The 19,818-nt window shown below is 45.0% G+C and overlaps 1 protein-coding gene across 2 annotated transcripts in view; it reads left to right on the forward strand.

Moving 5' to 3' along the window:
• ADGRB1 (adhesion G protein-coupled receptor B1) overlaps window positions 1-19,818 on the forward strand; it is a 263,970-nt gene that overhangs the window by 33,148 nt on the left and 211,004 nt on the right. For both annotated transcript variants that reach the window (XM_078153784.1, XM_078153783.1), the window contains exon 2: window positions 16,555-17,613. In XM_078153784.1, coding sequence (XP_078009910.1) covers window positions 16,845-17,613 — 769 coding nt within the window. In that variant the 5' untranslated portion in view covers window positions 16,555-16,844. The remainder of the gene's footprint in view (window positions 1-16,554; window positions 17,614-19,818) is intronic.

Genomic DNA, 19,818 nt, shown 5'->3' on the forward strand with positions numbered 1-19,818 from the left:
AGGAAAGGCCTTGTGTGGGTGGTACCAGAGCTGAGTTTTGAAGGAAATTGGGAATTTAAGGGAAGGAGGTGAGGAGGAGATGCCTTGTGCAAGTGTGTGGGGACGGAGATGGAATGGAGCATATGAGGAACAGAAAGAATGCCAGTTTGACCGAACTGGTGAGTATCTGATGAGAAGTAATGTGGAATAAACTTGAAAACAAGTTGGAGCCAGATTGTGAAGGGCTTGGGTGAAGGGTATGTGTAAATGCTAAAGAGAGGAGCTTGTACTTGATTCCAGAGGCAACTGGGAGCTATTGGAACTTATTGAATAGGAGAGGGATGTGGTTCAGGGTACCAGGACCAGAAGAACTAAACCCCAAGGTACTGAAACAACTGTAATTGCTAAGCTGCTGACAGTGCTCGTTTAGATTGTGATGAATGAAAGATGTCTTAAAGGGCTGGAAAGGGCAAATATTTCAATTTTTAAAAAAGGGAATGGAATCTGTAAATTATAGGCTGGTGGATTTGACTTTGATTCCTGCTAAATTTTTAACGGAGAGTTTGTGAGTGTGACCCTGGGCTCAAGTTGGGATCCTTTGCTTGTGTGACTTAATTGATGCCTTGCTTAAAGCCTGCAGAAAGATGACATGTCACCCTATTAATTATCCAGCAAGGGAACGCAATATGTGAAGTTCCCACTAGGTGGCCCTCTGCTTGAACCAGCCACCTAGACTCTTCAGTTATTGACATCTGGAGATGGCTCTTTCCCAGGAAGCTGCATTATCCCTGCAGACCACCAGAGGGTGCTCAGCCTGCAAAGACCTAAGTGTTTCCCCACCTCTGCAGGTGCAGTACAATCTTAAAGGTTAAATTAGCTTGGATTAACTCCTTGCTGGCCTGGGCCGAATTCGATCTAGGGGATAAAATGGAACATTGTTCACAATATTAAAATTTGAAATCTATAGCCTCTATTTAGCCAAAACCCCTGTCTTATTTGTGGATTCATTTTTTTTTCCCAGTTCATTTCCCTTTGCATTCACAGATTGAGAAACTAAGCCTACTGTGAACATGCAAGGTGTTGTACATAAAACAAAATGAAAAGGAATCAAGACTGGAAACTTTTGTGTGGGGACATTTGTCTCCATTCATTTCCTAGTCCCTGCTTTTTGTACTCCTGCATCTTTGGTCATAGGGCAGTGGCTAGAGCACCAAGTTGAGCCAAGAAGACTTGAGTTCAAATCCATCCTGAGACATTTACTAGCTATGTGACCCTGAGCAAGTCACTTAACCCTGTTGGCCTTATTTCCTCATCCTGGAGAAGGAAATGGCGAACCACTCCAGTATCTTTGCCAAGAAAACCCCAAATAAGGTCACAAAGAGTCAGGCATGACTGAAATGACTGAACACATCTTTGCACATGGACAAGGAGAGTCTTGACCAGCACACATACCCACAGCTTAGTGAAGGATGCATGTTTCCCCGTTTCAGGATCTTGGACTAAACGAGGAAAACAGGGAATGCTTCTTCCTCCATCTCTTCCCCTCCCCACCTGCCTGCAGGCTCTGCTTCTGGGTGGGGCTCTTTTAGGCCTTATTGCCTGGACCAGCCTGATTATTTCAGTATCTCCCTAAAGCTGTTTTGGCCTCCCACTCAGCTTCCCTTGCTATCATCTCTGGAGAAGGTCAGAGAAAATAAATCACAAAAGAAGCCATAGATAAAGAAAAGGGGAAATAATGTGTTATTGTTGAGTGGTTTCAGTCATGTCTGACTCTGTGACCCCATTTGGAGTCTTCTTGGCAAAGATACTGGAGTGGTTTGCCATTTCCTCTCCAACTCATTTTACAGATGAGGAAACTGAAACAACCAGGGTTAAATGATTTGCCCAGGGTCACACAGCTAGTATGTCTGAGACCAAATTTTAACTCAGGTCCTCCTGACTCCAGGGCTGGTGCTCTATCCATTGCACCACTTAGGTTGAGACACAGCACACAGGTATCTTCTCTTTTGACCTATTAATCTGGATTCCTAATCCAGTGTACATTCTAAGAAAGACCATTTCTGCTATCCTCTTTGTCTTAGAGAAAGAAGGGGAAAATCTCACTTCTGGTGGTATCTCATGATTCTACTCTTTCTGTCTCATTCTGTGGAAGATTTCCTGGGCATCAGTGTCTCCACAGCAATTTTTTTTTAAATTATGCAGAAGCACTAGGTGGCATGAATTTTTAGAAAGGAAAATGGTGTTCACTAAGAACCCAAATGGTTCCAAGAGGACCATGTCCTCGTTGACAGTTTTAATAGCTTGGCACATAATTGGAATACTATAACATAGCATAACTAGATTTCAACAAGGTATTTGACAAAGACTCTTGCTTCCATTATGGAAAACATGGAAAGATGTAGGCTCGATAATGTTAACTTTAGGTCAGTTCAAAACTAGTTAAGTCCCTCTACCTAGAGAATGACTATTAGTGGGTTGATGTCAATTTGGAGGGAAGTCTGTAGTTCAGTGTCCTCAGGAATATGTCTTGGGCTATATGCTGTTTGATATTGAGGATCGAATGGAATAATATTTGTAAAGCACTCAGCACAGTGCTAAGCACTTAGTATCCTTCCATCTTTCCTCCTTCCCTAACTTCCTTCCTTCCTTCCTTCCTTCCTTCCTCCCTTCCTCCCTTCCTTCCTTCCTTCCTTCCTTCCTTCCTTCCTTCCTTCCTTCCTTCCTTCCTTCCTTCCTTTCTTTCTTTCTTTCTTTCTTTCTTTCTTTCTTTCTTTCTTTCTTCTTTCTTTCTTTCTTTCCTTCTTTCTTTCCTTCTTTCTTTCCTTCTTTCTTTCTTTCTTTCTTCCTTTCTTCCTTCCTTTCTTCCTTCCTCCTTTTCTCCCTCCCTCCCTTCCTCCTTTACTTATTTCATAGAAGTGAAATGAGGTGCCTGCATTAGATTTGAACCTAAAGTTCTCCTGACTCATTCCAAATCCACTTTTTCCCCCTACTGTGTTAAACTATCTGGGCCAGGGGGAAAAAAGCTAAAGGAATCTGAGGCTTTCTTACAAGATGCATGATGTCTACAGTAAGGGAAATGGCAGTCCCACTCTCCTCTGGCTAATCCGTTTCCTTCCAGGGTGCTGTGTTCAGCTCTGGGCATTGCATTAAGGAAGGACATAGATGTAGTCTGTCTAGCGTTATGAGGGACCTTAGTCACCTGAGCACTAGTTGAAGGCTCTGGGGAAGTTTAGCTGGAGATAAGGAGATTGAGGGGTGAGTGTGAATGGCTTTCATGTGGATGAGAGATTAGCTTTATTCATCTTGGCCCCAAAGAACAGGACTAGGGCAGGTGGCTGGAAATTTCAGAGAGCCAGATTTAAGCTCTGGGTGAAGAGAAACCTAACAAGAGTTATCCCAAAGTGGAATGAGCTGCATCTGGAGTTGAGGGGGTTCCCTTTTCCCTCTGAGGACTTAAAACAAAAGCTGATGGAGCACAGGTTTGGGATTTTGCATATCCTGCTCAGGTAGGAGGATGGAGCAGAAGACCCCTGAGGTCCCTGCCCAAGCAGAGATACTCTGATTTTGTGACATCTCTTTTGCCCACTCTGGAGCTATTGCTCCAGCCTGCCATGATGACACCAGGGTGCTGGGTGTCACACACAAGAGCTCTGGAATCCTGCCTCTGCCACTTGGGCAATTTCCTTCCATTCTTCTAGCTCAGTTTCTTCTTCTGCAAAATGTGTTGCTGTATGACTGCGAGGTCAGGGACTTAATAGTCCACAAAGCATTAAAAATAAGTATCACATGGAGGGCAGTGGAGAGACATTTGGAGGGTGGCAGAGGGAGCACAAGATGTCATTAGGGAAATATATGAAAGGAAAGGATGTATTCTCCATGTGGCAAGGCTGGTGGAAAATAGCTGGACAACCAGAGTGGAATCTTTGAGATGTCGGAAGGCAAGGGAGATTGGCTGCACCTGGGGTGGACCTCGGTGGTGAAATTATGGAAGGGCAAGGTGGGTAGGCTTTGGGTCCCCATCATTGGAGATAACATTGAAATTGTTGAGATCACACATCCATTTGAATATTTTTTTATTATTGAAGAAGAAGGGATTAGGTTATTCGTCTCTAAATATGGTTGCCTGTAGCATTCTTTGATTAGATTCTGCTCATGAGAGATGAAGAAGTAGTAGGGGTAGGAATGGCAGGAAAGACCCTGGGATATAATGAAAAGAGCCCTTACTCAGGGCAGCTAGGTGGAGCAGTGGGTAGAGCACCAGCCCTGGAGTCAGGAGGACCTGAGTTCAAATTCGACCTCAGACACTTGACACTTACTAGCTGCGTGACCTTGGGCAAGTCACTTAACCCCATTTGCCTCACCAAAAAGCAAAAAAAAAATTTTTAAAAAGCCCTCACTCCCTGTGTGACCTTGACAATGTCACCTGACTTCCCCTGATTTCAGTGCTCCATCAATAAAATCAGGATGTTGGATTAGATGGCCTTCATGGTCCCTTCTAGCTCTTAATGTATGATCAATAACAACAGTAATAATAGCTAGCATTTAAATAGCACTTTGAGGTTTGCAAAACACTTTACATCTGCTAACTCACTTGATCCTGACAACCACCCTTTAAGGTATGTGCTATTATTATCCTTGTTTTACAAACAGGGAAACTGAGGCACAGAGAGGTTAAATGACTAGCCCAGGGTCACCCAGCTAGTAGCTGAGGTAGGATTTGAGGCTCCAAGGCCAGCTGTCTAGCCATTGTGCCACTTAGCTGCCTATCATCTGTGACTTCTGTGTGAAGAGACCTAGGTCAGAGTTTTGGCTGTGCCATGATGCCATGATGCCATGATACCATGAACTTGCTGTGGGACCTTGGGCAAGTCTCTTCCCTTTCTGGGCTTCCCCCCCCCAACCCATTCAAATGAGGACATTAGTAATTACCTCTCTTGCCTCCCTACTCTATGGGCCTTGAAAGAGCATGAAGTGAACCATTACCCAAGGCACTCCTATATATTCAAGGAGTTTTACTCCTAATGGCTCACATTTCTGTCAATACTTTACAGCTTACAGTGCACTTCCCTTGCATTTTCCACTTGAGGGAGGAAGTGCAATAGCTATTCACATTTTACAGGTAGGGAAATGGAAGCTTAGAGAGAGGAAATGCTGGCCCAACGTCACATAGCCAATGAGTGGTATACCCATCCAGGAGCCAAATCCAGGTTTTCTGGCTTGTGAGGAGAGGGCCTGCAAAGCACTCTGTTTAAATTACTTATCAGGCTCAGTGATCAGGGCCTCCAAGTTCCAGCTTATCTGAAAGGACAATCATGAAAATTAGGAAATTGCTGACTCTCTCTCCAGTCTCCCCTTCCTCCTCAGTAATAGGTGTGTCTTACCAGGAAACCTTGAGATTGTGCCCAAACTGAAGGGAATGGTTGAAAGGATAAAATTTTAGATGCTGGGAAAGCTAGATTTGGAAAGAATTCGGGCCAATTGGTCTTCCTAAGACTAAACACATTAATGAACAAACCATAGATGTCCTGCCTACATGTAGCACATTTGGGACAAGAGTTTTTAACCCAGGATCTGTAAACTTACAAAAGAAAAAAAGGGATCCACATATACACACACACACACACACGTATAATATGTCACTATATATATATATATATATATATATATATATATATATATATGTGTGTATATATACATATTTAATTTATATATAACCTATTTAATCATATATAATTGTATTTCAATATAATCTGTTTCTTTTGTAAACCTATGTTTTTTTATTAATGAATTTAAAAATATTAGTCTGGGAAGAGATCCATAGGCTTCACCAGACCACCGGAAGAATACATTGGCACCAGCCTTCCTGCTTCTTCTTACACACCCCACTCCTTTTCTGTACTACAAGTCTTTTCACTGACTGTTCTCCTTGCCTGGAATTCTCTCCCTCTTCATTTCTACCTACTTGCTTCTTTCAAATCTCAGCTTCAAGTCTGACCTTTTGCAGGAGGCCTTTCTGATCCTTCCAACCCTGTCATTACCTTCCATCTATTCTATACAAATCTTGTATGTACCTATTCTTTACATACTACCTTGCCATTAAAATGTGACCTCCTTGATGGCAAGGCCCAGGCTTTTAAAAATTTTTTTGTATCCCTAGCACTTGGCCTGGTATGCAGCAGGTACTTAATGAATGATTGTTGACTGAGGAACATAAAAAAGTTTAAGAATTCCTAATAGGTTCTTTCTGGGTTGGATCTGCTCCTGGAAACCATCTGCAGTGAATTTAAGATTGTAAGGAGCTATTTTCCTGGAGAAATTCTAGGTTATCTCATTAAAAAGTTAACTTGTGCCCTTTTCAAATTTAAATTAAAAACCTTTTTAATTTCTGCTACATAGAAGATATTATACTAGGAAATGAAGATACAAAGATGAATGATGTGGAGCCCCTATCCTCAGGTAATTTACATTCTATAGATAAGTATAAGACAGTATAGAGAGTGAGGAAGATTTATGGAGGAAAGAACACTTAATAATAATAATGATAACTAGCATTTATATAGTGTTTTAAAGTTTTCAAAGTGCTTTACAAATGCTATCTCCTCTGATCCTAGTGACAACTCTGGGAGGTAAGTGCTATTCTTACCCCTGTTTTACAGATAAGGAAATTGAGGCAGATGTTCAGTGACTTACTCAGGATCACACAGAGAGTGAGTGTTTGATGTCAGATTTGAACTCAGGTCTTCCTGATTCCAGGTCCAGTTCTCTATCCACTATTCCACCTAGCTTCGTTTTTGTTAAGAGAAACCATGATGTCTCAGAGCCAGGGTGGATTCATCAAGAACAGGTCATGCTAGGCTAAAGTGAGCCCCATTTCCATTTTTTAACAGGATAGCTAGATTGGCAGATCAGAACAGTACCTAGTATGACTAAATTTCAGCAAAGCATTTGACTTGGGTTTCTCACCATATCCTTTCATACCAGAAGGAGAGATGAGGCTAGACAAGAATACTGGATATGAATTCAGAACTTGTTTGAGTTGTAACATGATGCAGTGAACTAGATTTAGAGTCAGAGAATGGAGATTAGAGTTGCTGCAGTTGCTACTTCCTGCCTATGGCCAGTTACCTCAATACTCTGGGCCCCCATTGCCTCATCTTTAAAGTGCAAGATTTGGATTATTTGGTCTTTATGATCCTTTTCAGTACACAATATTGTGATTTTATGACTGACCACTCATCACGAATTGGTCAACCTCATCCTGGAGGTAGGGTTCAACTAGAACGCCCCAGGCTGCTGTCCTTGGTCTTGTGCAATTCAGCATTGGGATGCCTAGGATGAATGTGGAAAGGGCATGGAAATCAGGTGTGTGAGTGAGTAATGGGAAAAAAAAAATGTTTGATGTGCCAAAGGGAACAGAACTGGGTTATTATATTAGCATGCTCCACAGCTAGATAGCTAGGTGCTTTGTTTCTCTTATTTCTCAGATCTCTGTAGATGCCTTGTATATGAGATAGTGGAAGAAGTACTGGACTTGGAATCAAGAGGTCCTAGGTTCAAAAAGCCTCTGCCATTTATCCATAGTTAGTAAACCACTTGACCTGTCTAAGCTACTGTCTCCTCTTTTTAAAATGGGGATAATAATAGCAACTACCTCACAGGGTTGCTTTAAAAACCAAACAAGATACTGATGTTAAGCGCTTTGCAAACCTTAATGTTATTTTTGTTAGCCATTATTACTTTTTGTAGTGAATCTTCCAATCAAGTTCTTCTTGATACCATCCTCTGTTGTTTTCTGAAATAATTTGCTTGACAATCTGTCTCTGTATAAATACTGGTTGGATGTCTTGAAGGTGCCCTTTTAAACCCAGAAAGTTTAATCACTTCCTTCTACCCCATCCTCTCCCCCCTTGTAAAGTGTAAGCCAGCAAATAGCAGGTTTACAGAAAGAGGCCAGCTCAGCCAGGGGTGTGCTGGAGCCAGCTCTGAAAAAGAGCTGATTGTTAAATTTTCAGTGTGAGCCTTTATACTTCTGAAATGCTACAAAATAGGGCTTGATTTATTCTTTTCTTGCTAGTCTAGACTTAAAGTGATGGATAAAATGTTAATAAAAAAGATTAAACTTGAGTGTATCCTGCACATTTTCCACCATTCCCCCACCCCAAGCTGAGAGACAATGTTTAAACATTTACTAGCCTACCCTTGGCTCAGTCCTTTCGAGTTTTATGTCAGCCAGGGGGATATTGCCAGCCAGCGTTGTTTTTGGAATGGGAGGTAAGAAAGAGCAAACAATGAGGAAAATGGGCAGCTTTCTGGTCTTTCCTGAATCAGTTCTTCAGGACAAGAGTTTATCCTTTATCAGCAACATCCATGTTTAAAAAAAATGTACTTTTCAAAGCCCAGTCATGCTATGATAGAAAGGAAAGAGTTCTAGACCAAGGAGTTAAGAGACTTGGGTTCTAGCCATATTTTCTTTACCATTGACTCTAATATGACATTGGGCAAGCTCCTTCTATTCTGTATTTCCTCTTCTTATAAAGTGGGAATCTACTCTCCACCTTGGCCATCTAAGTCTAAAGATCAGATGTGAGATAATGGATATAAGAGTGCTGTGAAACCTGCCAATCACTAAGCAAATGTCTTAGGGATGAGGATTGTTACTAGGCTGTCATTCTCATTCACATGGGGGAAACCTTCCAAACTCAGCAGGGAAGAAGAGAATTGGGCTAAACAGAAAATTTGTTTCCAATGAGCTGTTGCTGGGGTTTATGGCTTGGCAGGTATCTATAATGAGTGGTCTCTTTTGGTTTCCTTCATAGACTCATGGAATATCAGAGTTGAGAGAGGCCTTAGAATGTGGAACATAAAATATCTGAGTTGGAAGAGATGTTAGAATATTGAATGTTAGGAAATAGAACAGAGAAGATCAGAGCAAGAGGGAGCATTAGAACCGAGACCATAGCATAGAGCTGGGAGGAACCTTGGAGCATAGTATGTCAGAGCTGGAAGAGACCTTAGAACATAGAATTTCAGAGCTGCAAGTGATGTTAGAACACAGTTGATAAATATTTATTAAATAGTATGTGCCAGATACAGTGCAAAGTGCTAGGGATAAAAAAAAGAGGCAAAAGACAGTCCTTGTCCTCAGGGAGTTCATAATCTAATGGGACACAGAACATAAAATGTCGGAGCTGAGCAGGACCTTAGAATCTAGACAGGGGTGAGATGCTATGAAGTTTAGATTCAGTCAAAGGCCACACTTGAGGACCTAGAGGGGCCACATGTGACCTTGAGACCACAGGTTCCCTATCCCTGACTTAGACTGTCAGAACTGGAACCTTAGGACATAGAGTATCAGAGCTAGAAGGGGCATTAAATCATGGAATTATGGGGAGGACCCCAATGGAGATGCTTGGTTTGGAAAGGGCTACAGAATGTATCTCATCCAGCCCTTTCATTCTTCAGGGGAAGAAACAGAAAAGGGAAGCGACTTGCTTATTGTCACACAGCAAGTCAGTAGCTGAGGCGAGACCAAGAACTTGATTAGAAAAAACCCATCTTCATATGGGGGCTGGATATTTAGAAGGGGAAGGAGATGCAGTACAGGGAAGATCAAGCTGAGAGGGAGGAGACTGGCTTTTAGTCTCAAACCCTGCTACTGACTGGCAATTCAGTGGACTGTCCATGGAACCCCATAATTGCCATAGAGTACAGATCTTTGCCGTCTTGGGGAGGCCCCTTTTCCTAATGCTACTGGCTCAGGATGGTAGAGCTGGAGAGTGACTGAGGCTGCTTAGTTGGGATTCTGTGGTATCTTCTGAGAAACTGCAACCCTCTCCGAAGCCCCTGAAGGAGAGACATAAACAAAGCTCCTCTGGAGAGGCCGGTTCTGCCAATTATCCCATATTTTACCAGCATTGCAGAGTACCTTCAAATGCACAGTCTACACTTAGATCCTCACAGCAGCCTTGTGGTAAAGCAACAACTGTCCCCATTTTTGTGATGGGGACACTGAGGCATTACACAGCCTTAGCTGTGTAATGGCAGGATTTGGGACTAAAACCCAGACCTCCCCCTTCTGAGCCTGATCTTCCCTGCACTGTACCTCCTTCCTCTTCTAAATATTCAGCCCCCACATAAAGATGTGTTGTTTCTCTGGAAAGCCAGGGGAGTTGCTAAGAAACAGCATTGGAGAAGCTCCAGGACAGAGCTTGTGATGGAGGTTGGGGGGAAGCTGGGAAAAAGGAAGGGAGGACTGTAATGGGGATGCTTGGTTTGGGACATGGGAGCATGGGAACATAAGAAGGAAACTCATGAGTTGACCTAGGTGAACAGGATGAAGCGAAGGATTTTTAGGGATCAAAGGATCAGAGATATAGCATTGGAAAGGATTTCAGAAACCTTCTTGTCCAACTTCTCATTTTTACATGAAAAAACAAAAGAAAACAAATGATGCTTAGGATAGCTAAGTAACTTGTTCAGGGTCAGAATTAGATGTGGAATTTGAACCCAGACCCTTTGAACTCCAGAACCAGTGTTGTTGCCTTAATACGTATCCCCTACACTAGCACAGTGCCTGGAGCATAATAAGCATTTAAATATTTGTTAATTAACTGACTGACTGACTGACCTTTCCACTGTACTATGGCTTTGTATCCATCTGCCTATGGACCCAAAATAAAAGTCAGGGTCAGGGTTGAAGTTTGTATTGGGGTTGTTGTTAAAGTTAGAGTTAGAATTGGCCTTGTCAGCATGAGGGTTGGATCTAGGGTGAGTGCTCCCATTGGTATTAACATTAGGGTTATAGATGATGCCCACTGGTCCATATCCCTCTACCATTTTCTTTCTTTTTATTTAACTCTGTGATGCCATCTTCTACTCCAAGTCTTTGTTTATAATTTATTTTAGCAAACTTTTATTAAGCACCAGCTATGTTCAAAGGACTGTGATGGGTTCTAGGCCCCCAGCATATAGTGCCAAACCTTGAGACTCCTTCCCTCCCATCTCCTTTCTTTTCCCCTGAGGGAAATATTGACAACCATAGTCAGACGTGGAATGATAGTTAATGAACGCATGTCAACCTGGAGGGAGGTCTCTAGTGGAATGCTTGAGGGATCTGACCTGAGCCCTATTCTGTTCGACATTTTTATGAGCAACATATTGAGAATGCTTGTCAAATTTATCACTGTCGCAAAAGTGGGTGGAATAACTAACACTTTGGCTGAGAGACGGGATCTAAAAAAGACTAAAACACTTTGGAACAATGGTCTAAATCTAGTAGGATGAAATATTTTCAAATACTCAGATAAATCTCTGATCTCATCAATGTGGATGTCCCTTCCAGTGATGAAGAATGTTACCCATCCATGCCTGCCCATACTGTGTGACTTTTATCCATGTCCCATGAAACAAGGATGAAATATAAGAGGCATGAATCTGATGTCTTGCAGTTAGGTTAAAAGAAATCAGCTGTGTGAGCAAAGGATGGAAAGAAATTGCTAGACAAATAGTTTTCTGAAAAAGATCTGACAGTCTCAGTTGACCACAAACTCATTATGAGTTGAAAATGTGACCGGGCTGCCCCCAAATCTGGTTTGATCACAGGCTGCATAAACAGGAAGCATAAGGTCCAGGATGAGGAAAGTCATAGACCCAAATCTGGAGTTACACTTTTCAGTTCTGGGTTCCACATTTTAGGACAGGCTGAAGCATATCCAAAGGGAGAGTGACTAGGATGGTGGGGGCATTTGAGATCAATCTACATGAGGGTCAGAGGAAGGAAATGGAGATGTTTAGTGAAGAGAGTTGGAAGGGAGGACATTATCTATCATTGATGCCTCACTCAGTTCCTTCCAGCTTGCTGACTGTGCTGAACCTTTGCTTCTTTAATCCAGGTCACTGACTTGGTCTGTTCTGAGACATTTTGGGGGCCTGCCTCGCCTATGGCTATGCTTTGGGGGAGATGAAAGGAGGAATCTGGGGCCTTGGCCTCCAGAAGCTCAAAATGGAGAGATAGAAGAGGAATAGAGCAGAGTCCTGACCAAGTGGAGCTTTTATTGGGGAACCAAGCCTCACCCTATAATCTCTGGAGGAAGAATTAAGTACCAAGCCATGTATTATTGCATTTGTGGAGAAAGTAATAATAGCCCATGCATATAGTTAGTTCTACAATTCAACAAATAGTTTTTTCAAATTATTGATATCTTTTTGGGGGCATTATAAATTCCTCTCCTCTCCGTCTCCTAGAGAATCATCCTTTATAAAATAAAGACTAAGAAAGGAGAAAGAAAAACAATCCAGTGAAACTAAGCCACAGCGTTCCCCAAGTTCACCATTATATGCAGTGCACCACACCCCAAATCCCCCACCTCTGCCACAGAGGAAGGAAGCTGCATCCTGCCATCTCCTGTTTGGAGCCAAGCCCAGTTATAATTTCATGGCAGTCAACTTTGGTTATTTGCTGCTCTTGCTCTTCCCATTTCCATTTGTGTAGTCAATTACATATGTTGTTTTCCTGTGCTGTTCTCTTTGCATCCATTCATGTAAGTCTTACTGTGCTTCTCTGGACTCGCCCCATTTATGGCTTGTTACATTCCATTTCACTTGCCATGTGTGTTAGCCATGCCCCAGTAGATGGGCATCTGCTTTGTCTTCAGGTCTTTGCTACTAGAGAAAGGGGTGCAATGGATATTTTCATCTTAAGCAGTTATTATATGCAGGGCACTCTGCCAAGTGCTGGGGATCCAAAGACTAAAATCCTTGCATTTCTACTGGGAGGATGTTTTCCCTGCTCCCAAGGGCTGAACTAGATCTTTGCAGCCCAGGCATGTAAATACAGAGTTATTTGAAAAGAAAGAGAAAACACTGACATATGGGGGAGGAGGAGGATCAGGGAAGACTTCCTGGAGGAAGTGATACTTAAGCTGGGCTTTGAAGAGAGAAAAGGAGTCCAAGGGAAGGACGTGTGCCCGAGCCTAGTGTCTTTCCGGTTCTAGTCTTGCATTGCATTAGACATCTCCATCTTGCTATCCTGTAAAATCAAATATCCAAAATGGAGCTCATAGTCTCCACCCCCCCCCCATTTCCCCATCCACACAGCAGACTTCCAGATTTCCCTGTTTCTTGTGAGGGCACCATTCTTTCAGTCACCTGAGTTCACAACCTCAGGCTCTTCCCTCTCCCTTATGCCACATAAGCAAGCGTTCCTGATCCGTTCTGCCGCTACAATATTTATCTCTCCCTTCCTTGCACTCCTAGCTGCTCACATAGTCATCACTCTAGTTCAGCCTTTCCCCTCCCTTTTCTGGACTATTGTTAACAGCATCCTAGCCAAATGACCTTGAACAAGTACCTTAACTTCTGTTTGCCTCAGTTTCCTCAACTATAAAATGGGGATGATAACCTCACCTACCTTCCAGGGTGGTTGTGAGAATCCAGTGAGAGACTCTTTGTAAAGCACTTTGTATAGTGCCTGGCACATGGTAGGTACTATATAAATGCTTATTTCCTTCCTTCCTTCCTTCCTTCCTTCCTTCCTTCCTTCCTTCCTTCCTTCCTTCCTTCCTTCCTTCCTTCCTTCCTTCCTTCCTTCCTTCCTTCCTTCCTTCCTTTTTTCCTTCCTTCCTTCCTTCCTTTTTTCCTTCCTCCCTCCTTACCTTCCTTCCTCCCTTCTTCCGTCCCTCCCTTCCTTCCTTTTTTCAGTCTCTCCCCATCTCCATTCCATCTTCCTTAGAGCTGAGTATAAGTCTGGCCCAGTCACTCCTCTACTCAGTCACCTTCAGTGGCTCCCTATTACCTCTAGGATAAAATACAAACTCATCAGCTTAGTACTGAAAACCCTTGCCAGTCTGACTGCAGCCAAACTTCCCAGTCATTTCGCGTCACTACTCTTCATGCCACATTCTCCATTCAAGTCACATGCTCCTGTTTGTTATTTCTCAAAATAGGCATTTTATCTCCCATATATGTGCTGTGAATGGGGTCTGTCTATGTGGCAGGAGAGCCAAGATGGCCTCTGGAATGTCTCTGAGATAGTACCTTGTAATTCTGGCTGTGGCCTCAAGTAGCTATGTCTAGTCTTCAGAGAACCATGAGTATCTCTAGGGTGCACTGCTGTAGGATGAGGACCTGAGGCAGAGAAGACCAAGGGTCCACAATAGAAGGAAAGCATTGCATCATGTCAGGGACAGATGATTTAGGGAGGTCGGGTCCCAGGGTCCTGGCATCCTTGATGTCTCTGCTGTAAAAGTAAGCCGCTGAGGACCATTTCCGTATTTGGTTGGAGACGATGAGCATAGGAGAGACGCCAGACTTTTAGGCCATTTTAAGGAATTCTTTAGAGACCATATACTCCAATTCTCTCCTTTAGAGAGAAGGAAGCTGATGCCTACTTAAGGGGAAATGACTTGCCCAAGGCCACAAAACTGCGATTATACATTTCTAGAAGCAGCCTTAAGGGTCATCTAATCCAATCCCTTCATTTCACAGAAAACTGAGCCCTTCAGAGGGAAAAGAACTTGTTGTGGGTCACAAAGCAAGTCATTGGCAGAGCTGGGACTTGAACCCAGCTCCTGGTGTTGGGGTAGGGTCTTTGTATGATAAGAAGCTGCTGCTGACTTTCATCCCTACCCTGCAGAAGAGTGACCATAAGAATAGTTCAGAGTCTGATCCATGGGTCTGGAATCTGAGGGCTTAGCTTTAATTCCCATCTCTGATGGGTGCTGCCTATGTGACCTTGGGTAAGTTCCTTGGGGCCTCAGTTTCCTCATCTGTAAAACATGGGGGTTGGACTAGATGGTCTCTAAATTTTAGGTTCCTATGAAGAGTGTGAACTGAAAGCCAGAGGGAGAAGCGGAGAGAGTGGGAGAAGTGAGAAGAGAGATGATGGGGTGGGGGTGGGGGTGGGGGAGGTAGGAAGAGAGAGGAGAGGGGGCTGGGACAATGGGAAAAGGCAGAGGGGCCAAGTCAGATCCAATGGTGCTGGGAACAAAGCCAGAGGGTTAAAGAAACAAGGAGACTGGAGGAGGGAGACAGGTGGTTGTAGCCAGAAGGATTCAGGGCACATCCAAAGTTTCTAAGGATGGTTAACCCTTAAATTCATTATAGATGGAAGTGGTGGCCAAATTAACAGCTCACCAGAGCTCTGTGGACAAGGACAGACTGCTCTCTGCTCCCTAAACACTTGCCCCACCCCCAGCCAGTTCTTCTGGGGGCCATTAAGAGGCAACTGGTCTGTCTTTAGGCAGAACAAGATTACCTCTAGAGGTTTTCATCCCTCCACTATCCCCCTCAACTTTTCTGCCTGACATTCAGAGTCCTCTGAGAGACAGATGGGGAGCGGATGGCTGGCTTGAGGGGGAAGGACCAAGAGACTCAGAGTCAGGGGGAGAGAAGAGAGAGCAACTTGGAGCTGGTGCAGCCAGGAGGAGAGAGGAGAAGTTGGAAGGGGGGGGGAGAGACATCTGGAGAGGGGACGAGAAAAGGGAAATAGAGATGGAGATGGAAAAGGGAGGAGAGGAGAAAGAGAAGCAATAGCACCAGGGCCATAGGGAGGGAGAAGGGAGGGACACAGAGAGAGAAAGAGACATACAGAAAGAGACAGAGAGACAGAGACAGAGAGAAGAAACTGAAGAGAGTGACAAGGAGACAAACACAAAGGCAGGAAGAGGAAGAAAAAAGAAAATACATAGGCACAGAGAAACAGAAGAAAGGAAAAGCAGAAGAGAAACAGAAGAGAGGAAGGAGGAAGGCAGAAGAGAGAAAAAGGAGAGAGGAGATAGGAAGGCAGGAGAGAAAAACAGAGAGACAGAAGAATGGAGAGAGAAAGAGGGAGGGAATAGGAGGGGGCAGGGAGGGAAAGAGAAAGCAGAGAAGCAGGATAGATTGACCTGGAGAAGAGACAGGCAGAACAGCCATCAGAGGCCAGAAGGAGAAGACATACAAGGCAAGTTGGCCTGCAGAGGCACAGAAGAGAAAGGTCCCTGCAGAATTCCCTAGGTGGGAGGAGGGATGTGGATGGGTTGGCACTGCTGGTGGCTAACTTGCTAGCGCCAGCTCTGAGGCTTATTGAACCCTGGGCCTGGAAAGACAGGCCGTAGAAGGAACAAGTTTAGCTTCCCCTTCCCCATTTTTCCACTTGCAGCAGGTGCATGCAGCCCCCCACTCCCACCCCCTCCCCAAAGGAGAACCTGCTGCCCCCAGAGCTATTGGCTGGCCTCCACCTGGGGAGCCAGATGTGGGCAGAGGGCCCAGACCCTGGCTGCCCTCTGATTTCTAGCTGATCATGATGTTCTGAAGCACCTCAGCGTATGTGACCTCAGGCAAGTCTCCCCCCATCTCTGGGCCTCATCTGTAAATGAGGGGGTTAGGTTGGCTTGCCAGCTGTGATTGCCTCTCTGATCTCAGATCTGGGGGGTAGCAGGAGAGGGGTGCGTAGATGCTCTTTGTGGGTCAGAGGCCCCAGTCATGTGTCGTCCCATTACCCCTTCGTGAGGGTTCAGTGAGATGGAAGCAGGGCCAGAGGGCCCACTCTCTTCCGAGTATTTAATGTTCCTTTCTTCTCTATTTTTCCTATCTCAGCTACAGTTGATGGCCACAGGAGGGAGCATCTGTCTGGAAAACGCAACTTGAAGTATTTTCAAAATCGTCATTCCCCTGCTCACTGGCTTCTCTCCCACCTACCTGCTACGGCCCTCCAGTTAGCCCCGCACCCCCTCACTGGTTCCCACCTTCACGTCTAACCCCGGATCTCCTCTTGCACTTTGCTGGCCTCCTCCTTCCCACCCCACACGCGGAACCCTTGTTATGTCCAGACCTTCCCCAACTTTGGCCGCCGATTGCGCTCAGTCCCAGGGGCCCCGAGATCTAGGATGAGGAGCCCGGCTGCTGCCCTGGACCTGGTCTGGATCCTCACTCCTCTCCTCCTCTTCTTGGTCCAACCAGCCTGGGCAGTGGGTGGCACTGACCCTGGGCAGGGGTCTGACCCCTGCACCACACTAGTCCTTGGCAAATTCTTTGGCTATTTCTCATCAGCCTCCGTCTTCCCAGCCAACGCTTCCCGCTGCTCCTGGACCCTCCGGAATCCTGACCCACGGCGTTATACCCTCTACATGAAGGTGTCTAAGCCTGCTGGGCCTTGTGGGCCCTGGCCTGTTCGTACCTACCAGTTTGACTCTTTCCTGGAATCCACACGCACCTACTTGGGAGTGGAGAGCTTCGATGAGGTATTGCGTCTCTGTGACCCCTCGGCCCGTTATGCTTTTCTTCAGTCCAACAAGCAGTTTCTACAGATGAGACGACAGCAGCAGCTGGGGTCTGATGATCAGGCCCTGGTCTCTCCATATCCAGGCCCTGATGCAGAATTCTCCGTGGAGTACTTGGTGGTGGGCAATCGCAGCCCTAGCCGGGCTGCCTGTCAGATGCTTTGCCGCTGGCTGGAGGCCTGTCTGGCTGGCAGCCGGAGCTCTCATCCCTGTGGCATCATGCAGACCCCCTGTGCCTGTTCTGGTGGGGATGCCCCTGACTTAGCAGCTGGTGAGAACCCTCCCCGGGGGGATGACTGCCTGAGGGATGGCACTGAGAGCCCAGAAAACTGCCTCACCAGCTTGACCAAGGACCGAGGAGGGGACGGCAGGACTGGTGAGTGAGCAGGGTTTCAGTGACAGCTGACTTCCATCCATCCTCACAAAAATTCAAGGGTGCCTTGGAGAAGGAGCACTGAATTTGAGCCTGAATCAAGCTGGTGGCAGGGATGTGTCAGAGAACATGGCCAGAGGTGGTAGAGGGTAGATCCTTTTTCCCAGGGCTAAGGAATTTTTTTTTTTGAGGGGGGCCTCCATCTGTTCTTGAAAATGATTCATCAACCAATCAATGAAAAATAATGGGATTCTATGAAATCCTTCAGTGAAAGGGAAACTCCAACTTTTATTAAGTCATGGGGATTCTCAGGATCAGACCATCAGACCAATGGTATATTTCAGGAAGGTTCTAAATTCTAAGAGGATAGTGGTATTCTAAATTCTGAGAGGACAATAAGGGTTCTAAATTCTACTAGGCCAACGAGACTCTCAATTCCAGTGGGCCCATGTAGTTCTAAATTCTAAGAATATAGTGAGATTCTAAATTTTAATGGGCTGATGAGGTTCTAAATTCAAAACAATCTGCAGAGTTCTAAATTCTAATAGGCCAAAGAGATTCTAAATTCTAATAATCCGATGGGGTTCTAAATTCTGATGACTCTGAGGTTCTACATTCAAAGAGATTCTTGGGTTTTAAATTTTAATTGAACTGTGAGGTTCTAAATTCTAGAGGACAGGGGAATGTAAAATTCTATTAGATATGGAGAATTATGACTTCTAAAAAACAAGGAAAGGGATTTTATATTTGAAATCCCCACCCAGGAGAATTTCAAATTCTGTGGAAACAGAACATTTGAAGTTCTAACAGGACAGGGGAATGCTTCTAGAGAATGTAAAAGAATGTCATCTTCTGGATTCCAGTAGACCAGAGGAATTCTAAAGATGGGAGTTATCAACCACCCCCATTCAGGCAGTGGTCTTGGGAATTACTGGTTTAGAATTAGAGTGTGAATTCTCACTCTGGTGGGCACTCCTTTCTCCTAAGCATGATGGCCTCCCAGGGGTAGAACTTTGTCCTGTGAAGTTTGGATTCCGTCAAAGGGCCACACTTGAGGACCTAGAGGGCCACATGTGGCCTCGAGGCCCCAGGTTCCCCACCCCAGGATCCCTGCCAAAGCTCCGTTACTCAGGCTTTGAGGTCCTCTTCTCTTCTCCCCACCCTGCCCTGCCCCCATGATGTCTCATGACCTCAGAACTCTGCCAGTCACTTACTCTTACTTGTACCCTTGTTCCAGCCTTTCTCCGTACAGTCATTCCTCACATGGCTCTGTTGACTGGAGTCTTCTGTGGTGTCCTTTGCCAAGGATGAAGCTTTTCTAAACATCCTCCGTGATCCACGGGGGCAGGGAAGGAGGTGGGGTGGAGAGGAGATGGACAAAAATCAGGGTCAGCCTAGAGACCCAGGATCGAGTCTGATAACCGTGGATCCCTAATCAGTTTCAGTAGGATGTGCCTTGTTTTCAAAGAGGACCATGACATCACGGAGGAGATGCCATGACCTCCAAGTGAATTGGATTGAAGTGAGGGAGGGCTGTGCAAAGTCACCAGCCTTGTTTTCTCTTCCAGAGCCATCAGGCTCCAGTGGCAAGATATAGATCAGGACCGTTGGAGATGGCCCTCCACAGGATGTGTTTTCTGAGGTGGTTCTTCAAAAATGGGGATGGAGATGAATCCCCCCTACCTGTGCTAGGCCTCCCTTGTGGCCAATAGCACCTTACTGCAAACTGCATGGCTCTCAGGGTCAGGGGTTCAGTTTGTGACCAGGGTTAGGACTTAGCTGTTGAGGAGGGTGGAAGCTCTGTCTGTTCTTGGGGTTAGAATTGATTTTGTGTATCAAAGCTAGGTGCTCTCCTAGGATCGAACCATATGTCTTTGATCCTATAGGCCCTGAGCTCTACTCTCTGCTCACCCAGGTTCACTGTGAATATTGAAATAAATAGGAAAAGAGGTTGTGGTTGAGGGTGCTAAGGAAACAATGGCCAAGAGCTAGGGAGTAGATCTGGATGGGAGACAACATGGTATGATAGAAAGAACTCTGAGCTGGGACTCCGGAGATCCAACCTGTGGTTGCAGCTCAGCCTATGGGCAGCTGTGTGACCTTGGGCAAGTCATTTCCTCTAAAGATGTGACCTTCCCTCCATTGTGTTTACCTCCCCCGGTGTCTTGTGTCTGCTCAGTTGAGAGGAGGAAAGTGGCTTTCATAATT

Source organism: Phascolarctos cinereus, unplaced genomic scaffold (genome assembly GCF_003287225.1).
Source record: "Phascolarctos cinereus isolate Bilbo 61053 unplaced genomic scaffold, phaCin_HiC Scaffold_4;HRSCAF=312, whole genome shotgun sequence".
NCBI lineage: Eukaryota > Metazoa > Chordata > Mammalia > Diprotodontia > Phascolarctidae > Phascolarctos > Phascolarctos cinereus.